This window comes from Bidens hawaiensis, unplaced genomic scaffold (genome assembly GCF_021521415.1).
Source record: "Bidens hawaiensis isolate Kalapana, Puna unplaced genomic scaffold, B.hawaiensis_p1.1 tig00083140_1, whole genome shotgun sequence".
NCBI lineage: Eukaryota > Viridiplantae > Streptophyta > Magnoliopsida > Asterales > Asteraceae > Bidens > Bidens hawaiensis.
The window spans coordinates 1-20,000 of NW_027506774.1; the positions used below are offsets into that span (position 1 = coordinate 1).

General features: G+C 35.7%; 1 protein-coding gene across 1 annotated transcript; it reads right to left on the minus strand.

Annotated features, from left to right (window-relative positions):
• Window positions 1-3,779: 3,779 nt before the first annotated feature.
• Window positions 3,780-6,804, minus strand: LOC143618517 (protein ACCELERATED CELL DEATH 6-like). Its single transcript, XM_077090708.1, has 3 exons — window positions 6,258-6,804; window positions 5,040-5,578; window positions 3,780-4,364 (listed from the first exon to the last, which is right to left on the minus strand). Exons 1-3 carry the CDS (start codon window positions 6,802-6,804, stop codon window positions 3,780-3,782), a joined length of 1,671 nt encoding a protein of 556 aa, XP_076946823.1.
• Window positions 6,805-20,000: the final 13,196 nt, after the last annotated feature.

A 20,000-nucleotide genomic window follows, 5' to 3' on the forward strand; every position in this document is an offset into this window, starting at 1 on the left:
TCTTGTACGCGCTTCTATCTTCATTAAGACTCCAATCCTAGTTAATGCTACTTATGCTTAATTACCTGCAATGGGTTGGAAAAATACGTCAGCTAAATGCTGGTTAACACGTATGACTCATTAAAACATTTGAATGACAATATAATACAAATATAGTTTTCTCTACAAGCTCAGCAGAAGCATTTCTACTTCTGGTCTATGTACCACTGCCCTACACACACAATTTTTCCCGAGCCACGTAGCCCTTTTCCGGGAGACTAGTTATGACCATTAGCCCGCGGCCACGTAGCCTTAGAATGATTAGGCTGAACGGTTATGTTTGGATCCAGACACATGTGTATTCGGTCTGAGTTGACTTTATTTTCTATCTTGTATTATAAAGTTTTGGAGATTACTCGATCTCATGTAGACATTGATTGACTCGTTAAGACAAACACCCATTCGTCTCATTGAGTATAAATATATTTTGACTGATCAAAAAGGTTTGAACGTATTTACCTGTACCGTCGGTGTTGTAAACCTTGACTGATTGATTGATCGACTGTGAATGATATTAACCTATACCATAATAGGTTCGTATGAATGTTTTGAATGATGTTAAGCTATGATTGTAAGCTTAACCTTGAAATCGTTTATCTTTGATTGTGAATGAAAACACTTAGTTTTATGTGATGTTTGATATAGCATGCTTTGGCCTAATAGGTTCTATCACGTTAGTAAGTTTCTCCAGGTAAGTAAACGGGTCCCTCGGTTGATTGGGATTTATGCGAATTACTTTTACTTAGGCAAGAAACTTACTACTAATGATATCCCCCTTCCAGTTACTACATGCCCGTCAAAATATATCTTTTGTTTAACATTACTTTATCATGAAGTAACGTTTTATGAAAACATGATTGTGAATGAATGTTTGTAAAATACGATCAAGGTTAAAGGTCATAGCCTCGATTGATAGTCTAAGCTATAATTCAAATAACTTAAACATAACTCCTACCTTAATTCGGATGCTTAGATTGATAACACGATAAGGCAGGACTAGATCTACTCGCTTATGTGATTTCTAGCTTAATTCCAACTTCGTTTCTTACACGTATTATGAGAAAATGGCACGTCGACTCGTCACGGCTATTAGGCACGCCTCCCTAGGTTAACTATGTGAAAATGAATGTGAGTTTGGGATGAATGGGGTTCATACCCGTCCTCCCCTTTTATAGCCGTTTTTGAACCCTATCGCGATACGCGATAGGTTCCTTGTGGCCTGTCGCGTATCGTGACGCCGCCATTTTACACCGCCTTATGCGGTGATGACACGTGGCCTGTCATATTGCGCCACGTGTCGACACGGTGCTCAACACGTGTCCGTGACTCACCAAGCCCATCGCGCTACGCGATGGGTTGATTGTTACCCCCGTCGCGTATCGCGATGAGAACAAATTTTCAGAATTTGCACTTTTAGTCCCTGTACTTCCTAAGTTATTACTTTTAAGCTTAAATTAAAGAGGGTAAAAGACGCGGTGTTACATTACTACTACTACTACTACTACTACTACTACTACTACTACTACTACTACTACTACTACTACTACTGTCACCATACAGTTGTGTGACAATAGAATTTATGGTGTTTTGTAAATCCTGGAAGTTTTGCTCGATATTGACTTGGTTTCTAAAACGGGGTGATTCGCTGGTCCCGGAATGGATTCGGTTTTGCCATTAACGGACCTTTTTGGCTCTTTGCAAAAGTTGTTTGAATGGTATTCTTCAGTTCTTATTGTAAACGAAGTTGTACCGGGTAACTTAATGCTTGATAACTCGAATATTCCTGTGTGCATGAAGTTCAAACTTTTTCACGACATTATTTACTACACACAGCGTATACTCCGTCATTAATCGTTCGCTTTCATTTTATGGATTTCGTCGGTAGTCTTTATGTCATAACTAGCTTTTATCCCCATATTACGGGGGTTGTTTTACACTTTTTGTTTCTAATATTTATATATTTTTTTGGATTTTAATTTTATTTATCGTAAAGAAGTTAATAATATACTTAAGGTTTGATGATGAAATGAGATGTTATAACCCTTTTAAAAGTTATCTAGGTTTGGTGAGACCCATGACACACAATTTTTTTTACTATAAAATTGTTTCTTAATTATAAATAATATTTTTTTATAAAAAAAAATCGGATAATAACGTTTAGGATCCCTATTTTATAGGATTGTTATATCAAATATTTGGTGAGATTAATTTTTAATATTTTTAGTGTTATACCCCGTTAAAGCCTATCTAGGTTTGGTGAGACACATACCCTGAATTCGGGTTAAATGCATGAGAAACCTCTATTTACAAATAAAGCAATCTGGTGGTTTGAGAGGAGATGTGAGCAACCACATAGCTTTTAAAAGTTTCGTTTGTATATAACTAAAAATCGTTTGGATGACTTTACAGAAGTCATCGATGATTCGTCGAAACACCAAATCGTCAATAGTGTGAGGAGGCGAGTCGGTCGGCCCATGTGAAAAAAAGATTAGTAGTGTATATGTGTTAAAATATCGACCGACCCCTGTAATATTTTGACACCAACTCCTATAAAATCTCGAAAACAAAAGAACGGTCCCTGTTGATTTTCAAGAACGGACCTTGAAATTTCGAGACTAGCCCTAATAAATATATATTTACATATTCATAGTTATAGCTATATAAAATATAAACGTATGTGAACAATTTATCTATATAAATTTGAGTTTAATTATTGAAACGATTTTATACAAGTTTAAGCTCAAATGTTCAATCAATCTCTACCCAATTTTTTAGCCCAAGTCTTAAACTCTTAACCCAATCTACATTTAACCTAATTAAAAAATACATTATAATGGTGCAAGTAATATGTTGGATGAGTTCAACGGATTAATAGCTTAATCTAAAAAGAAAATGTTTGGAATTTATATACATCGTTTTGTTTTCCTACTAATTCATTTGCATTGGTGTATCATTTATTGAAGTTAGCTCTCATATTACCGCTGGCAACCGCAAGCGTTAAAATATGTTTTCAATGATTTTTAGTACATGAAGTCTAATTTGCGTAATCAACCGGGTGATCAGAATTTATAAGATTGTTGTATTTGTTTCTTTGAGAATGATTGTTTATGAATGTCAAACTAGATGATTTTTGTTTTTGTTAGATTTTAACCCGTAGAACAACTTTAAATATATTGTATTTTAATAATGCATTTTAACGAAGTTTCACATACTTTTTTATGGTTATATCATATTTTGTTTGATTATCTTTTTTTTTCTATATGATACAACTTGATTTGACCCTCTGAACGGCCAAACCGAACCAAAATAAATTATATTACGAGTACCCGAGCCAGACCAAAAAAATTGTATAGCAATAATAATTAACTATCTAACCGAGTACTGATCCAACGACCCTATGAAAAAAATTTTGAAGTCTGCCACTTGTAAACTTCATAATAAATCAGTTGTAAATGTGATTGTCCACTAGCAAAATTCTGGTGGCCGGGTGATTATCGATAGATACCCGATGGATACCACCCTAGTGTTCATAGTGCTGTGTATCAGTATATGTGTGTGTAAAAAAAAGATAAAAAGGATAATTTTAATTTGGTATCGATCCCGAACACTAAATCAACTCAAGTCGAATTTGCATGCCACTAGTTCAAATCAAATCATATTTAAATATCCGATATCCATGACACCAAAACAACGGTTCCATTACTTAGATGCCTGCAAATTCAAATACACGCATCCATCCATTAACAAGTGATCTTCTTAACTGGTTGAGCTAGCTCCCATGTAGCCTCATAAGTAGTAAGGTGATATATCATTCTAAACAATAAAGTCATGACGCATACCGAAATTGCCAAACCAGGTGCCGGTGTTAGCACAACATACAGACCAGCGATAAACGCAATTGTCATTGCCACCAAAGCCAGCGTTGTAAGAAGATACATATTCACGACTTTCCCATCAACATACTCTTGTTCGTCTAGCAAAAGTTCATCATAACGGTTGCGATATAATAGTAGCTCAATGGAACATAGCAGAGAGCAGCAAGAAAAAGAGAAAGCTATAGCATTAGTTATAATGAATGCTTGGAAGGCTGGTTCTTTAAGTAGAAAGGGTGTGCCTTTCTTGACGCCGTCGCTACTCTCAAGGCCACCTGGCACCGTAAAAGCAGCTGCGAAACTTGCTGTTGCTGTAAGAGCGGCCACTACAACAAGGTTATCCACAATCACAAAATGGTCATCACTTTGTTTTTCTTTTGCTTCCGGTTGTTTTTCTTTAGAAGACAATGCGGCTTTCTTATCATGTACACGGTGGGTAACCATAGTTAAGGCCTGAAAACGTTGGTAACTCATAAAAAGCTAGCTCTAAGTTTCTTCTGTTTCCAAATGGTTTATCACAAGAACAATAAAAAGACAACAGTTCATCTCCATTGACATTGAGTGTTAGTTGTACTATAATTCTAAGATGTAAAATGTAATAGAAAGCATTATATATATATTTAGGTTTTAGTAGCATGTTAATTTGAGTTGTGAGAACGTACTCGAATTAACTCCATTTCACAATTTGGTTTTCAATTCAGTTTCTTATGTATTATATGTAAGTTACGTTTTAGTAGAACTTTATTTTATTTTTTTTATTTATTACACGAGTCAACTATTGTAACATGTCTAATGAACTGTTATTATAGGTTAGCAAGAATGCGTAATTAAACCTGAACTAGGGATTAATTGAAATCAGGCCAGGTTGTTGGGACTATATTCTAGTTTTTGAAGCACAAAGAAGAAACTATATAATTTAGGCTAAACCATATATTGTATTATCTAATCTATAGGTGTTTGTATTGAGTTAGCTAGGTGTATACGCAACATTATGGAAAATTTACTGCCTTGTATATTTTAATGCAAATCAGGCTGTGTTATAATATAAATAAACCAAATACAAATAAAGTTGCTGGAAAGAAAGTAGTATGTTTCACTCGGAGTGAGTTAAGATAAAAATACGCGTACCTTGGTCAATCTCTTTCTTTGATCATATGAAGATATCATATCTAAAGGAGTGAGGTTAATTTTGTTGCGGGCATACATGTTGACCCTAGAATCCATTAGCATCTCCATCTTCTCAAAATCAGAAGCAATGATCAACAAATGAACAGGTGTGTTCCCGTTAATGTCTTTCTGATTTATAAGGTTTGTTAGCAATTCATCTCGAAAGATGAACTCAATTGCTTTGTTTTTCTTGTATTCAACAGCAACATGAAGAATGTTCCTTCCTTTGTTATCAATAAAATCTGAGCAACCCGGGCACAGGTCAATAAGAACTTTCATTGTTTCACAATGGCCTAGACTAGCTGCAAGGTGAATAGCTGAAGTATTTGTGTCGTTTTCTTGAATTAACTCATGGTATCCAATGGAGTAGTCTACGTTTAGTAGTTTTGTTGTTGCTAACCAACTGTTATGATAAATAGCATGATGCAATGGTGTCCATCCATGATCATCTTTGACGTTAAGCAGATTAGGATTTGTTCGTAGCAAGCATTCAACACACTCTGGTACAAAAATCCATGAAAAATATTTTATGCTCTGCATAAAAGTAGCGAATGCTAAAGCATAAGCCGTACGTAGAATATAAATTAGATATGTTAGTTTATTATTACTAATAAAAAAAAAAATCATCAAGTGGTGGATGTTTATGTTGACAAATTTGAGTAGACTCGTAATAGTGAATAATAATCCGATGCTTCATTATTTAGTATTACCGAAACGAAATTAGAAATCTTTAATGTTTATGAATATGATGGTATATCTTCGGACGTGAACCTAATTCTAATTTAGAACATGGTTTCGGACATTCGACTTTGATCTTGAAAATGATTGTTGATTCTAGCTATATTTATTGACCTTAGGCTCTGATATCATATTAAAATTATAGAGGTGCTTCTAATGATCATTACATAGTTCACAAACTTACAAGAGAACAGAATGCATCTACTTATAGACACTAAACATGACACAAACATGAGCAAGTGAACTCGAAGGTACTACTAATGAAACATCAATGTGAGCCCGAAAACTATAACTAAAAATAATGCAAGCAGTTACATATATAAATGACAATAATAACAGGTCTAATAGTGTTGTTTTGAACTGAGTTGGATAATTCTACATGAGATAGTTATGCATTCACGATATCATGCTTAATATAAAATTGTGAGAGTTCAAACGTACCTGCTGAGTCTGAAGTGGCAGCTGCATGTAATGCTGTTTTCCCATTCGGTCCGTTAAAAGCTATTTTTTTGCAGTTCTTTAAGATTAGTTCTATAACTCCAATATACCCTCTTTCTGCAGCAAGGTAAAGAGGGCTTTCTTTAGATTTATTGGGATTTGCAAGCTGAGGAATTTCTTTAGTCAACAAGAATACTACTTCGACATGATGATTTTGTATTGCAACATGCAACGCGTTGTAGTCATCAATGCTCCTTGTGAGAACAGATTCAATGTCTTCATTCTCTTTTCTTAATAACTTTATCATATATCTAAGAATATCAACACGTCCCTCCCTTGCAGCAACATATGTTGGGGTCTCCGTATCAGAATTACGAGAATGCATTAGAGGATATTTTTCCAAAATATATTTTACACAGGCCACATTCCCGATCTTGGATACAAGGTGAAGAACTGAGTTCTTACTTGCATCTGATCCTAGTAGGCCGTTACCAAGGTTGTCTAAAAACTCTTGTGTTACAATTCTATCTACACCCTTATTGTAGATCATTAGTTCATCTGTACGTGAAAAATATGCATAAGTCAAAAGCGATGATGCATCAATTAGCCTTGGTTGATACATGAAAAAAATTACTTGGAAAACCGTCAAGGTCATATACTTAAAAATTTATCAAATTTTTGGAACAATTTTACAAGTAAAAGACAGAATTTAATGAATTATTGGGAGCCACTTGATTATGAGTGTGTTTGTATTTAAGTCCAAAAGAAGTTTTTGTTAAAAGGACTCGTTAACTTATGACTTTTCTAAATGGAGTTTATAAAAAAGTCTTTAGATTAGCTTATGTGATGGGAAAGCCAATAAGTCAATAAGTTGTCTTGTTTTAAAGTTTCCCTCTTATTCACGTAAAAGAACCGAAAAGGGCAGTTTTTTTATAAGTCAATAAGTTGTTTGAGGGGTTTAATGGGTAATTACTAATAATAAGTTAAATTGATAAAAGTATAAACTAAATATTAAGTATAAGAGTCCTATAGTCATATTAGAAGGTATTTTTTATGTCTTATATGTATTTATAAGAAGTTTAGGGGTCACGCATGTAATTATGTAAAAAGTCGAATTGTTGTGTCGTATACTAAACGATGTGTCTATTAGAATTAGGGTAAGGCCACGGGATATACTCTAACCCCAACATAGGTTAAATGACATGACACTTTATAGATTGGATTTAAATAACTCTCCACTTGTGTTAAATTTGTTAAAAAGGGGCCTTGAATTATGCTTTTAACGGGTTAAAAGACAAAGAACAATATATTAAATTAACAAATTAATGGACCGATATGAAGTTAAAAGGATTAAAACATTTCCTTTGGGTGAGATGGAGTGAAAAAGAGAAAAATAAGTAATGTTGTACTTATGTGGAGTGGGTTAGAGTATACCCATGGCCTTATATAAATCCAAAAATGCATGTAAATTATCTATCAACTATACGAACAACAATTATCAATCGCAAGTTTATTGAATGAACGATTATGTATTCAAGCAAGTTTATAAAATTCATTGTTGTCTATTCTTAAGTTCGAGTCTGATTTGCCAATAGTGGCATCAGAGCAAGGTTACGAAACTAGAGTCAATTGAAAGTGAAAATCAATGTTTCGTCCTCTATACAATTACCTTGTTAATCAATCCAATGAAAGAAGGAAAGCAGAAAAAATCTTTTGTTGATATATGAAGAGGTATGCATCCGCCTTAACATCGAGCAGGGCGGGTCAACCCACAAGATATAGACAAGAGGCTTGAAATCAGGATGTCATGAAGACGCAAAGCCAAAACCTATGCGCGTGGCGCATATCACATATGCTCACGCATCACATATGCTCACGCATCACATATGCCCACGCATCACATATGCTCACGCATATCACATCTGCGCGTGGCGCATATCACATATGCTCACGCATCACATATGCTCACGCATCATATATGCTCACGCATATCACATCTGCGCGTGGCGCATCTGCGTAGCGCATATCACATATGCTCACGCATATCACATCTGCGCATGAAACATCTGCGCGTGAGAATAAAGAGAAGACCTCGCGCATCCCCAGGATAGGCGCATATCACACATGCACACAATCAACCACGTCCTTATCCAAATCAGGATAAGGACAACCATGATTGTGCTCATCAGACAACCTTCCAGAAGGTATCCTTTAAGGAATAAAGAATATGCTGATGTTGACAGCTGCCAATGAAGAGTGGACAACTCAGCAAAGCCCATGTGCTACCACGTGATTGCACATGGGTCAGGTGAAATACCTTAGTCAGAGAATAATCAATGAAAAAGCACCAGGTGTCCTAAGGACACGTGGCGCGAAGCAATAGGAGGAGGCCAGAAAGGCCCTAATTGGGTCTGAGCCCAATCATTGGAAACCCTAACACTATAAATACCACACCACCTCCACAGTGGGAGGTAAGCAAGAAAATATATTCTGAGCATTTACTCACTTTTACATTCTTATTATCTTCTCCTACACAATCTTATTCTCACACCGGAGGGTTACCCCAAAGAGGACCCCTCTGTCCCTTTCTGAGGGGTAAGTTCACGGTGCTGTTCATTTTGTAGGTGGAAGAACTCATATTCCGGAGAATCATCGGTGATATAACACACTCATACCCGAGGGACGTTGATCGTATACTAGTAAGTCGATCTACGCTTCTTCAATGTACAATCGATCAATTAAAAAGCAAGAAACATAAGGCAGGCTTTCGTTTGGATTTGTATGCTCTAGTTAATATCAACCAAAAGGAAACCAAAAAGAAAGCATAATCTCTTTTTGGTAATTAGCGTTCGAACAAAGGCAAGAAGCCATGTGATACTAGAACAAACCACGAAGGACTTATACGACCAAGGTAATTATCATATCATTTTGTAACCAAATTTTATGTGCTCCTCACCTAGTTGCTAATCAGGTTTTTATGCACTAACTTTCTATAAACCAAAATTTGGTCTTTTTTGCAAAGTTGGATAATAAAGATTCCACTTGCTGTTGCTAATTTTGAACAAATAACTGTTCGTTTTGCTCTTTGATTAAAAAAGTTTCCTTGTCTTGCTATTTGAACCTTCTGCCTGCTACAAACCAACATGTTTGTTTAACTAGCTTGTTTTGAACCGCGAGGCTAGGGTTCGATTTGACCTTGCTATGAACCAAAAAAAGGTTCTGACTTGCTAAACCAACGACTTTATTTGACTTGCTAGTTTTTGCAAACCAATGAAATATTCGAAACTTGCTCTTGCTATACTTAACGAATCAAGAAAATGGTCGAAGTTTCTTGTTATACGAATATTTGAGATTCGGTTTCTTGCTATCAATAACTAGGGTTCACTTTAACTTTCTATGAACCATTAAGGCTTGGTACGTGCGACAAACCACACATGTTTGTTTGGCTAGTTGTGAATTGGTACAAAATAAAACAAGGGCTTCATGGTAATGAAAGAAAGCATGGCGGGCGATACAAATAAATGAAGTGTTTCTGCGTCAAATCGTGAACAAGAAAATATTTCACTTCAATGTCTCAAACTAGATGAAACAAATTACACCACTTGGGCATTTTTTATGGAAACAATGCGAAAAGCATATGGCCTTCGGGAAATGGTGGATGCAAAGAATGAAAATTGAAATAGTGGATAAGAAAAAGATAAATACCGCTAAGGCAATGATCTTTCAAATATTTTCGAAAGATATTTTAAAACAAGTTGCACAATACTCGACTGCAAAGAAAGTTTGAGACTCGAACAAAGTCAAATATATTGGAGCCGAACTAAAGGTATTGAAGATGAAATCAAATGAAACGGTAAGTGACTTTGCTAGAAAATTAAGCAGTGTACAAACCAAGTTTAAAATCTTGGTGGTACTTTGAAAAATAAGGCACTCTTATGGAAACTGCTTATCACGGTCCCAAAAAATTTCTACAGATCGTGGCTTCTATCAATCAATATCAAGAAATTGATACAATACCATTTGTAGAAGTCGTAGGAAGAGTGCAGGCGTTTGAAGAACGTCTCAAACGTCGAGACGACCCAGAAGACAGTGACTGAGGAAAGCTTGTCATGGAAAGATCAAGCAGTCAAGGTCATGATAGAGGACGACTTAGAAACTTTAACACAGGAGAAAATGGATATGGAAGAGGCATGGGTCGAGAAAATAAAGATAAATGTAAGTTTAATGTTTTTAATGTGAAAGACCAGGTCACTTCGCAAAAGAATGATGAACAACGAGGAAGGCAACATTGTTGTTTAAAAAGAAAGTCAAGAAAGTCAAAGACCCTCTTTTAAACTATATTTAGTTTAAGGGAGAGTATTGACAGTATTAACTAAATGTTAACACTTAAGAATAGGGATATTATAGTTGTTTTAGACACTATTATTTTTCTTATTTGTATGTATAGGAAGCCAAGTATGTAATTTATATACTATAGATAAAATTCAATCTGTCGGCACCAAATAAAACTCTTTTATTAGTTTGTTTATGGTTTTACTCAAGTCATTGTGAATTTTAATCATATTTGATTTTGTGGTGTATTGGTTCCTATTTTGAAACCCATGTTCAAGGCTTAGAGCATTCACATCCCATTCTCTATCGTATATTTATATATATCATATAATTATACTAAAAATCACTATATTTTCACTCTCATGTTTTATTAAATAATACATTTTATACCTTTATCATTATATTTTCACTCTCTTCTACTAACAACCGTTTTCAAATAATATTATAAAATTATTAGGTATATACAAAATTTTGCTACTTTCTTCTTTCTTTGCTGAGCACGAATTTCTTTCATTTTTTTTAGTATTGTACATTTGTATTTGCTTCTTTTATTATGTTTTATATTTTTGATTATTTATGTATTTCTTTTGTTTTAAATATTTTAATTTGACGAATTTTTTATATGAATTTATTCTCAGAGCCATAACGAACAAATCCAATACCGGCCGAGATCACGTCGGCTTGCCTCCACAATGTCCGAGTTTTATCAACATCTTAGTTTTATCCATCAAATAAACATTGTTTTAAATATTATTATTATTATTAGCTATACGAGTGCTACCACTATTATGGGGGTGTGCGAACTTACTTTGGGGGTTAGTGCATGTAACTTAACGGACTTAACAAATCCAAACAAAATTAGTGTCATTTTGATCATAGGTTGTATATTTGGCATTACCGTTTTGGACGCTTACATATTTAACCGGTTGATTTAGTGTCAGTGTCGTAGCGAACTTAACCGATATCGACAGAGTCCACATCGATGTGTCGCCGCGTTGCAACGGGTATTACCTAGTTATGATAAAAGTCGAAATGTTGTGTCGTATACTAAACGACACATCTGCTAGAATTATGGTATATAAACCCAAAAGTGTATGTATAATGTACGAACAAGATTAATTAACCAGAAGTTTATTGAATGAACTATTATTTAGCAAGTTTATAAAATTCATTGTTTATAATTCGAATATGACTTGCTGTAGGAACCGAATTCGTGAATTGAGTAAATAAATAGAAAATTAACAAACAGTTTTATTACTCATACAATACAATACAAGAATCTGAAATACAATACAGAATCAAAGAAATAAACCAAATACAATACAAAAAAAATGTAAACGGTTTGGCTGAGGATCGTGTTGAACACAGGGCCCTTAAAACAATATTTCGAGTCTCCCAAGAGAACTCGTTGTTTCGAGTCTCCCAAGTTTAGTATATCTCCCAAATGTTCAAGGGAGAGGCGTTGGAATAGTGGAATACCCTTGTTGAGGTTAAGGGTAGAGAAAATCTGTATAACTTGAAATGGAAAACTTTCAAAGAAATGATATTGAACAAATTCTGTCCGATTCATGAAATGGACCAAATTCAAACAAAGTTATGGAACCATAAAGTTGTTGGAACAAATTTCAAGGAATACAATACTAAATTTCTTGAGTACTGTAGGATTGTCCCACATCTAAACTCTCCTGAATTCAACAAAGTGACTCGGTATATTTACGAACTACCAATCGAGATACGTGATTTGGTCCGTTCTCATATGCCATCCACAACGGAATCTGCCATGGAGTTGGCTGGGTATTTAATGGACGGGATGATCAGGAATAGGGATGAAAAGAAGAAAGATGATGGGAAAACGACAACTGGAGGAAATATGAGAAAGGTTGAGAGAAAGAGGGAATGAACATTTGTTTATAACCGTCCGATTTGCAAATCTTGTGGCAGGAGACACTTTGGCAAATTTCTTCGACCATATAACACCATTATATGTAATTTCTGCAAAAAGACGGATCTAAGAGGAAGGTTGTGGTGTGTTTTGATTGTGGAGAAAAGGGACATTTTAGTACTGAATGTCCGAAAAAGAAGCCAACAACAGCAGCGGGTGGAGCAAGTGGTATTGGTGTCAAAGCCGATGCCAAGAAAGGGAATGCACGTGTCTTCTTGCTTGATACTCAGAAGGCTGCGGATATACCGGACGTGATCACCGGTACGTTTCCTATCAGCAATGTCTATGCTTGAGTTTTATTTGACTCAGGTGCGAACCGGAGTTCTATAGATTATAAATTATGTAGTCTATTAAATGAACCTTTAGAAAAATTAGATGATCATTATGAGGTAGAAACTTCTGATAGAAATTTGATTAAAATAACTGAAGCTCTAAGTAAAGCAGCAATTTCTTTAGCCGATCACATCATACCTGTACGATTGTTACCTATGACATTGGCAGGTTTTGATGTAGTTTTAGGTATAGATTGGTTATCAACTAATCAAGCCTGTATTCTATATAATGATAAAGCCATTGACATCTGAACACCTAATAATAACATCATTCGTATAACTGGAGACAAGGAAGCGGGAAAAGTTGGAACAGTCTCGAAAATAAAAGCAATTTGTTGCTTAGGTAAGGGATGCCTTGCATTCATGGACTATGTAACTAAGGAACCTGAAACCAAGAAGATGGAAAAAGTACAAGTTGTTTCCGGATTCAAGGATGTATTTCCCGACGAACTACCTGGAATTCCACCAGATAGGGAAGTAGAGTTTAGAAGCGATCTCATACAGGGAACTTCACCAATAGCCAAATCTTCTTATAGATTAGCACCCACCGAAATGAAGGAATTGAAGAAACAATTAGATTAACTGTTGGAAAAAGGATTCATACGACCGAGTTCGTCACCATGGGAGCTCCAATTCTATTTGTTAAGAAGAAATATGGATCGATGAGAATGTGTATAGATTATCGTGAGTTAAATAAGGTTACAATCAAGGACAATTACCCATTACCAAGGATCGATGATCTGTTTGATCAACTTCAAGGAGAAAGCCATTTTTCCAAAATTGATCTCAGATCGGGATATCATCAGTTGTAAGTGCAAGAAGAAGATATACCAAAGACAGCTTTCAGGACTAGGTACGGGCATTATGAGTTCACATTTATGCCTTTTGGACTAACTAATGCTCCGGCAACTTTCATGGACATGATGAATCGTATTTGCAAACCTATCTCGACAAGTTTGTTTTCGTATTCACTGATGACATTCTTATTTACTCTAAGTGCAAAGAAGATCATCAAGTTCATCTCAAGATCATACTTGAAATCTTAAGAAAAGAAATGTTGTATGCTAAAATCTCAAAATGTGAATTTTGGTTACCGGAAGTTCAATTTCTTGGTCATATTGTAAACGAGAAAGGTATTCAAGTAGATCCAGCAAATATTGAAGCCGTTACAAAATGGGAGAAACCCAAAACAACAACTCAAGTCAGAAGCTTTCTAGGATTAGCTGGATACTACCGAAGATTTATTCAAGACTTTTCTAGAATAGTTGTTCCATTAACTTCACACACTAGGAAATCAATTAAGTTTGAATGGGGACCAAAACAAGAAGAAGCTTTCGAAACACTTAAAACAAAAGTTAACCAATGCACCTATCTTGCCCTTGCCAGAAGGATTGGATAACTTTACCATATACTGTGATGCTTCATACACGGGTATGGGATGTGTATTATTGCAAGGAAAGAAAGTTATTGCATATGCTCCGAGACAATTAAAGGTTCATGAAAAGATTACGCCACACACGATCTTGAATTAGGCGCTATACTTTTTGCGTTGAAGTTATGGCGACATTATCTGTATGGTGTAAAATTCACAATATACACTGATCACAAAAGTTTGAAGCATATATTCGATCAAAAGGAATTGAATATGAGATAAAGGCGTTGGATGGAAACTCTCAACAATTATGACTGTGATATCGTATATCATGAAGGAAAGGCCAACGTAGTGGTTGACACTTTAAGTAGAAAGGAACATGATAAGCCCAAAAGAATCCGAGCTCTTAGATTAGAACTCAAAATTGATCTAGCTAACCAGATTAAAGAAGCTTAGAAGTTAGCACTAGAAGAATGAAACATTAAATCCGAAAAAGAAAATGGTACCATCGATCAATTGGTCAAAGGAGATGATGAAATACTTAAACTCGGCAAAAGAATTTGGGTACCGGTAATTGGAAACCTAAGAGCTATAATTTCGAGGAAGCACATAAGTCAAAATATGATGCATCCAGGAAGTGACAAGATGTATCACAATCTGAAAGAAGAGTATTGGTGGATTGGTATGAAAAAGGATATTGCTCTATATGTTGCAAAATGCCTAACATGTTCTAAAGTAAAAGCTGAACATAAAAAGCCGTTAGGATTACTACAAAAACCGGAAATACCAATATGGAAATGGGATATGATAACCATGGATTTTATTATGAAGTTACCTAAAACATCTCGTCAAAATGATGCAATATGGCTTATTGTAGATAGACTTACCAAGTCTGCTCATTTCATTCCGATACAAGAAACATATAGCATGGATAAGCTAGCACAACTATATGTGGAGAACATAGTATCTTTACATGGTGTGCCACTATCGATTATCTCCGATAGAGATAGTTGTTTCACCTCAAACTTTTTGTCAAGTTTTCAAAACGATACGGGGACACGACTAAATGTAAGTACCACATATCATCCTCAAACGGATGGACAAAGTGAGCGTACAATTCATACTTTGGAAGATATGTTTCGTGCTTGTGTAATTGGTTTAGGAGGAAGTTGGGATACTCATCTTTCTTTAATGGAATTTTTGTACAACAAAAGTTACCATACGAGTATCCAAATGGCACAGTTTGAAGCTCTGTATGGACGGAAGTGTAGAACACCTGTATGTTGGTCTGAAACAGGTGATAATCAATTTCCAGGACCCGAAATTGTTCAAAGAACCACTGATCATGTAATGCAAATTCGTGAACGATTGTAAGCGGCAAGAGATAAACAGAATAGCTATTCGGACATCCGCCATAAACCATGAGAATTCAAAGAAGGCAATAGATTACTACTCAAAGTATCACCCTGGAAAGATGTAGTACGATTCGGGAAGAAAGAAAAATTGAATCCACGCTTTGTTGGACCATTCAAATTACTTGAAAGTATTGGACCAGTTGCTTATCGACTTGAATTACTCGAGGAAATGAAAGGCATTCATGACGTATTTCACGTGTCTAACCTATGCAAGTGTTTAGCCGATTAAACTCTTACAATGCCTTAAAAAGATGTTAATGAGAGGCTTAAGTTTGTAGAACAACCGATTCAAATCGAAGACAACATGATCAAATTCCTCAAATGTAAGCGACTCTAGTATGTGAAAGTTAGATGGGATTCAAGACGAGGAACCCGAGTATACACGGGAGCTCGTGTCAGAGATGAAGAAAAAGTATCCGCATCTATTCCAATAAATCTCGAGGAAGAGATTATTCAAACGGTGGGGAGGATGTAACACCACATAAACTACCATCTTAGAATTAAATCAGAAATGTCAAACCCTTTAATTTTAAAGACTTAAAATAAAATTTTGAAAAACTTCAACCATCCCGATACAGGACGGCATAAGCCAATCGCGTTACGCGATGGACTTGCACACAAACCAATATTAGGGCGGCTTCGCGATACGCGATGACCTAACCTATAGGACCATCGCGACACGCGATGACCTTGTTAAGCAACCGGGTAGACTTGTCCAACCACGTGTCAACTCGTGGCACGTTTTGACTGGCCACGTGTCATTATGTGACATTCTCGCAGAAATTGTGGCGTTGCGATACGCAACGGCCGGCAACCAACTCCATCGCATAACGCGATGGAGTACAAAATTTGCCTATAAATAGGGAGTTACAGGATTGAACCCAATCATCCCAAAACACATTCAATTTCACACACATAATCCTAGGAAAGCGTACCCAATTGCTACGACGAGCTGACGATCCGTTCCTCGAAGTTTGTGCAAGTTTTGAAGTTATAAACAAGTTATCAATCGTTTAAGCGAGTTTAGATCAAGATCCTACCCGTAATGTCGTCACTCTTTTCTTATTTATCATTCCGAGTGTTCATGTTAAGGTAGGGGTTATGCTTAAGATATCTAAGTTATAACTTAGACATTAATCAAGGCTATGGCCTTTAACCTTGAAAGTATTTTATAAACATTCAACGAGTTTTCATAAACATTACTTCTTAATGAAGTAACGTTAACAAAGTTATATTTTGACGGGCATGTAGTAAACTGTAAGGGGGATATCTCTAGTAGTGAGTTTCTTGCCTAAGGAAAAGTAATTCGTATAAATCCCAATCAATCGCGGGACCCGTTTACTTACCTGGAGAAACTCATCAACGTGTTCTAACCTAGTAAGCCAAAGCATGTTATATCTAACGTTACATAAAACCAACTGTTTTCATTCAAAGGTAAAGTTTAAAACTTTATCAAGGTTAAGCTTAAATGCAATAGCTTAATAAAGAAACACCATTCGAAGTATTTATACAAGCCTATTTATGTATAGGTTAATATCATTCTCATTCACAGTCAATGTTTTCAAACGCACACTGACGGTACAGGTGAATACGTTAAAACTTTACAACAGTCAAATAGATTTATACTCTATAAGATGAACGGGTTGTTTATCTTAAAGAGTCAGTCAATGTTTACATGAGATTACGTAAGCAACTCAGACCGATTACACATGTGTCTGGATCCAAACATAAGTCTAGCCCAAACAGTCAAAGGCTATGTGGCCACGGGCTAACAGTCATAATTAGTTCTCCATTAGGGGCTACGTGGCTCGGGGAACACTTTGTGTGTGTAGGGTAGTGGGTACAAATCCCGTAAATAGAAATATTTCTAATTTAGCTTGTACAAAAAACTATATTTGTATTGTAACTGTCATTTAATTATTTTTGGAGTCATACGTGTTCACCAGCACATAGCTGATGTATTTTTCCACCCAATGCAGGTAATAAGTAACTATAAGAAATAGCAAGGATTGTATTCGTCATGAAGTTAGAAGCGTATTACAAGATGACTCAACTTTTGATATTAATCCTTGTAATATAAACATGTAGAAAATAGAAAATGAGACCAAAAATGCACATACTAGACAAGGCCGAAGACTAACGTGTTACATGGGATGGTGACTCTGAGGGTACACTATTGGGGTTTGAAGTTGTTAGTCAATATATATTTTTTAGGAAATATATAAGACAAAGTCCAATAATATCTAAGATATGCTCTTTCAACATCACTTGACCATTTATCCATCCAAATTCCACCCAAGTGCAAATTATTGTTACCAATTAAGAGTTCTTGGCTTACGGTGATAGATCAACCAATCTGCTTGACCCTAGTTTTGAAATGCTTGAGATGGGGTAGGTCTAGCTGTGGCTTACTAAGAATGGGACCCATAATCCTATTGGTCGACTTAAAGATAATGCTAAATGCATTGGGCGGGGGGGGGGGGGGGGGGGGGGAGTTGATAGGTCAGTGGTTTTAATTAGACAAAAATACTTGCAATCACAGTTTTTGCATCTATCTATTTATTAATCAAAATAACCTAAATGCTTTGAAAACCAGTTTTTAAATTATGTTTTCCATTGCAAATAGTTGTTCAGTGACGAAAAATGTTTAAGTATGGGGATATTTGATGTGCTCTAAATTATACAAAAATTATATAATTATTTCCTACGCTTTTAATACTTTTTGGGTTCATTGTTTTAATATTACTTCCAACTAGCTCAGAGTGTTATTTGAAATCTTTCAAGAGACATGAAGGTAAATTGAAGTATTTTACTAAACTAGAGACTAATGGGCTAAGACAAAGTGATTTTATTAAACTTGATTGTAACGAATATCTAGATATTATTTTTTTAATTATTATTATTATTATTTTAATTATTCATCTAAACTGTTTGAGATGCCCGGAACCCTCGCGACTGATTGGGAGAAAGAGCGAAAGCGAGAAAGATGGCTTGTTATCCATCGGAAATCAAAAGGAATTCCACGGGGATTGCCTTCTCTTCTAATATATATATATATATATATATATATATATATATATATATATATATATATATATATATATATATATTTCATTATTAACATCCAATCCCATGCTTCTATTCTCGTTGGGATTGGGTACGGATGGGGAATCTATAGATCGTAGTAGTTCGCCAACCTCTCTAACTAACATACGATACAATTGAACTTCACGGAACGGCCAAAGGAGCTTCGCTCGGTTGGCCTTCCTACGCTGACGAATGCCTCTTTTCTCTTTCAAAAAAAAATATATCTCGGTAACGAAAACTATAGGGGGCTGTATTGGCGAGATCCAACGGTGAACAGCTGCCCAAAAGAAAAACCGCCTGGAAGTCCGAGGACCTTTAGTACTGTACTCTACCCCCGAACAAGCAACCTTCGCGCCAAGCAAGACCGCCCTTGTCCCTTTCCTTTATCCATTCCGCCTCCTTCTTTGCTTTGTTCCAATAGAGTCTACGCTCCACTGACGGAGCAAAAAGCGGAGTCTTAATTATAGCGAGCCAACCTATTCTATTACCAGACATCCTTGGGAGAAGCTCATCCGAAACTAGAGCTAGAAAGGCCTTATTTCGTTTCGTTTCCTATTCTTCATTTCCTTCTTATCGAAAAAAAGGGGGATTTCTCATGTTGTGATTTTATTAAACTTGATAGTAACAAATATCTAGATATTATTTTTTTAATTATTATTATTATTAATTATTCATCTAAATTTACTAGTGAATTTGATCTTTCTTTACTTTTTTCTTTCTATAGTGGAGATAGTCGCACGTAATGACAGATCACGGCCATATTATTAAAAGCTTGTGGTAAGAATGGGTTTCGTTTCGAGCGCTCGAAAATAATATTCCAAAGCTTTTGTGTGTTCTGCGTTACTTGTGTGGATAAGTCCTATGTTATAGAGTATATAACTTCGGTCATAGGGATCAATTTCTAGTCGCATAGCTTCATAATAATTCTGTAAAGCTTCCGCATACTGCGGCAGTTAAGAAATTGCAGCCTTCCAAATAGGAACTGGCTAATCCATGGGTATACCATGAAGTTATAAAGGTTGTACCCGTGAACCAACCCCCTACGGCGAAATAGGCACAAGGAAAGAGCAATAGGCCGGACCAGCCTACAAAAACGAAACGGTTTTTTTAGTTAAAAAGTTTCATTTTACAAAAAATGGCTACTTTTTTCATAGCTTTAATTTGAGCTGCAGACCCCACTCTGGAAACAGAGATACCCACATTAATAGCGGGTCGGATTCCAGCATTGAATAGGTCGGCAGATAAGAATATTTGTCATCAGTAATC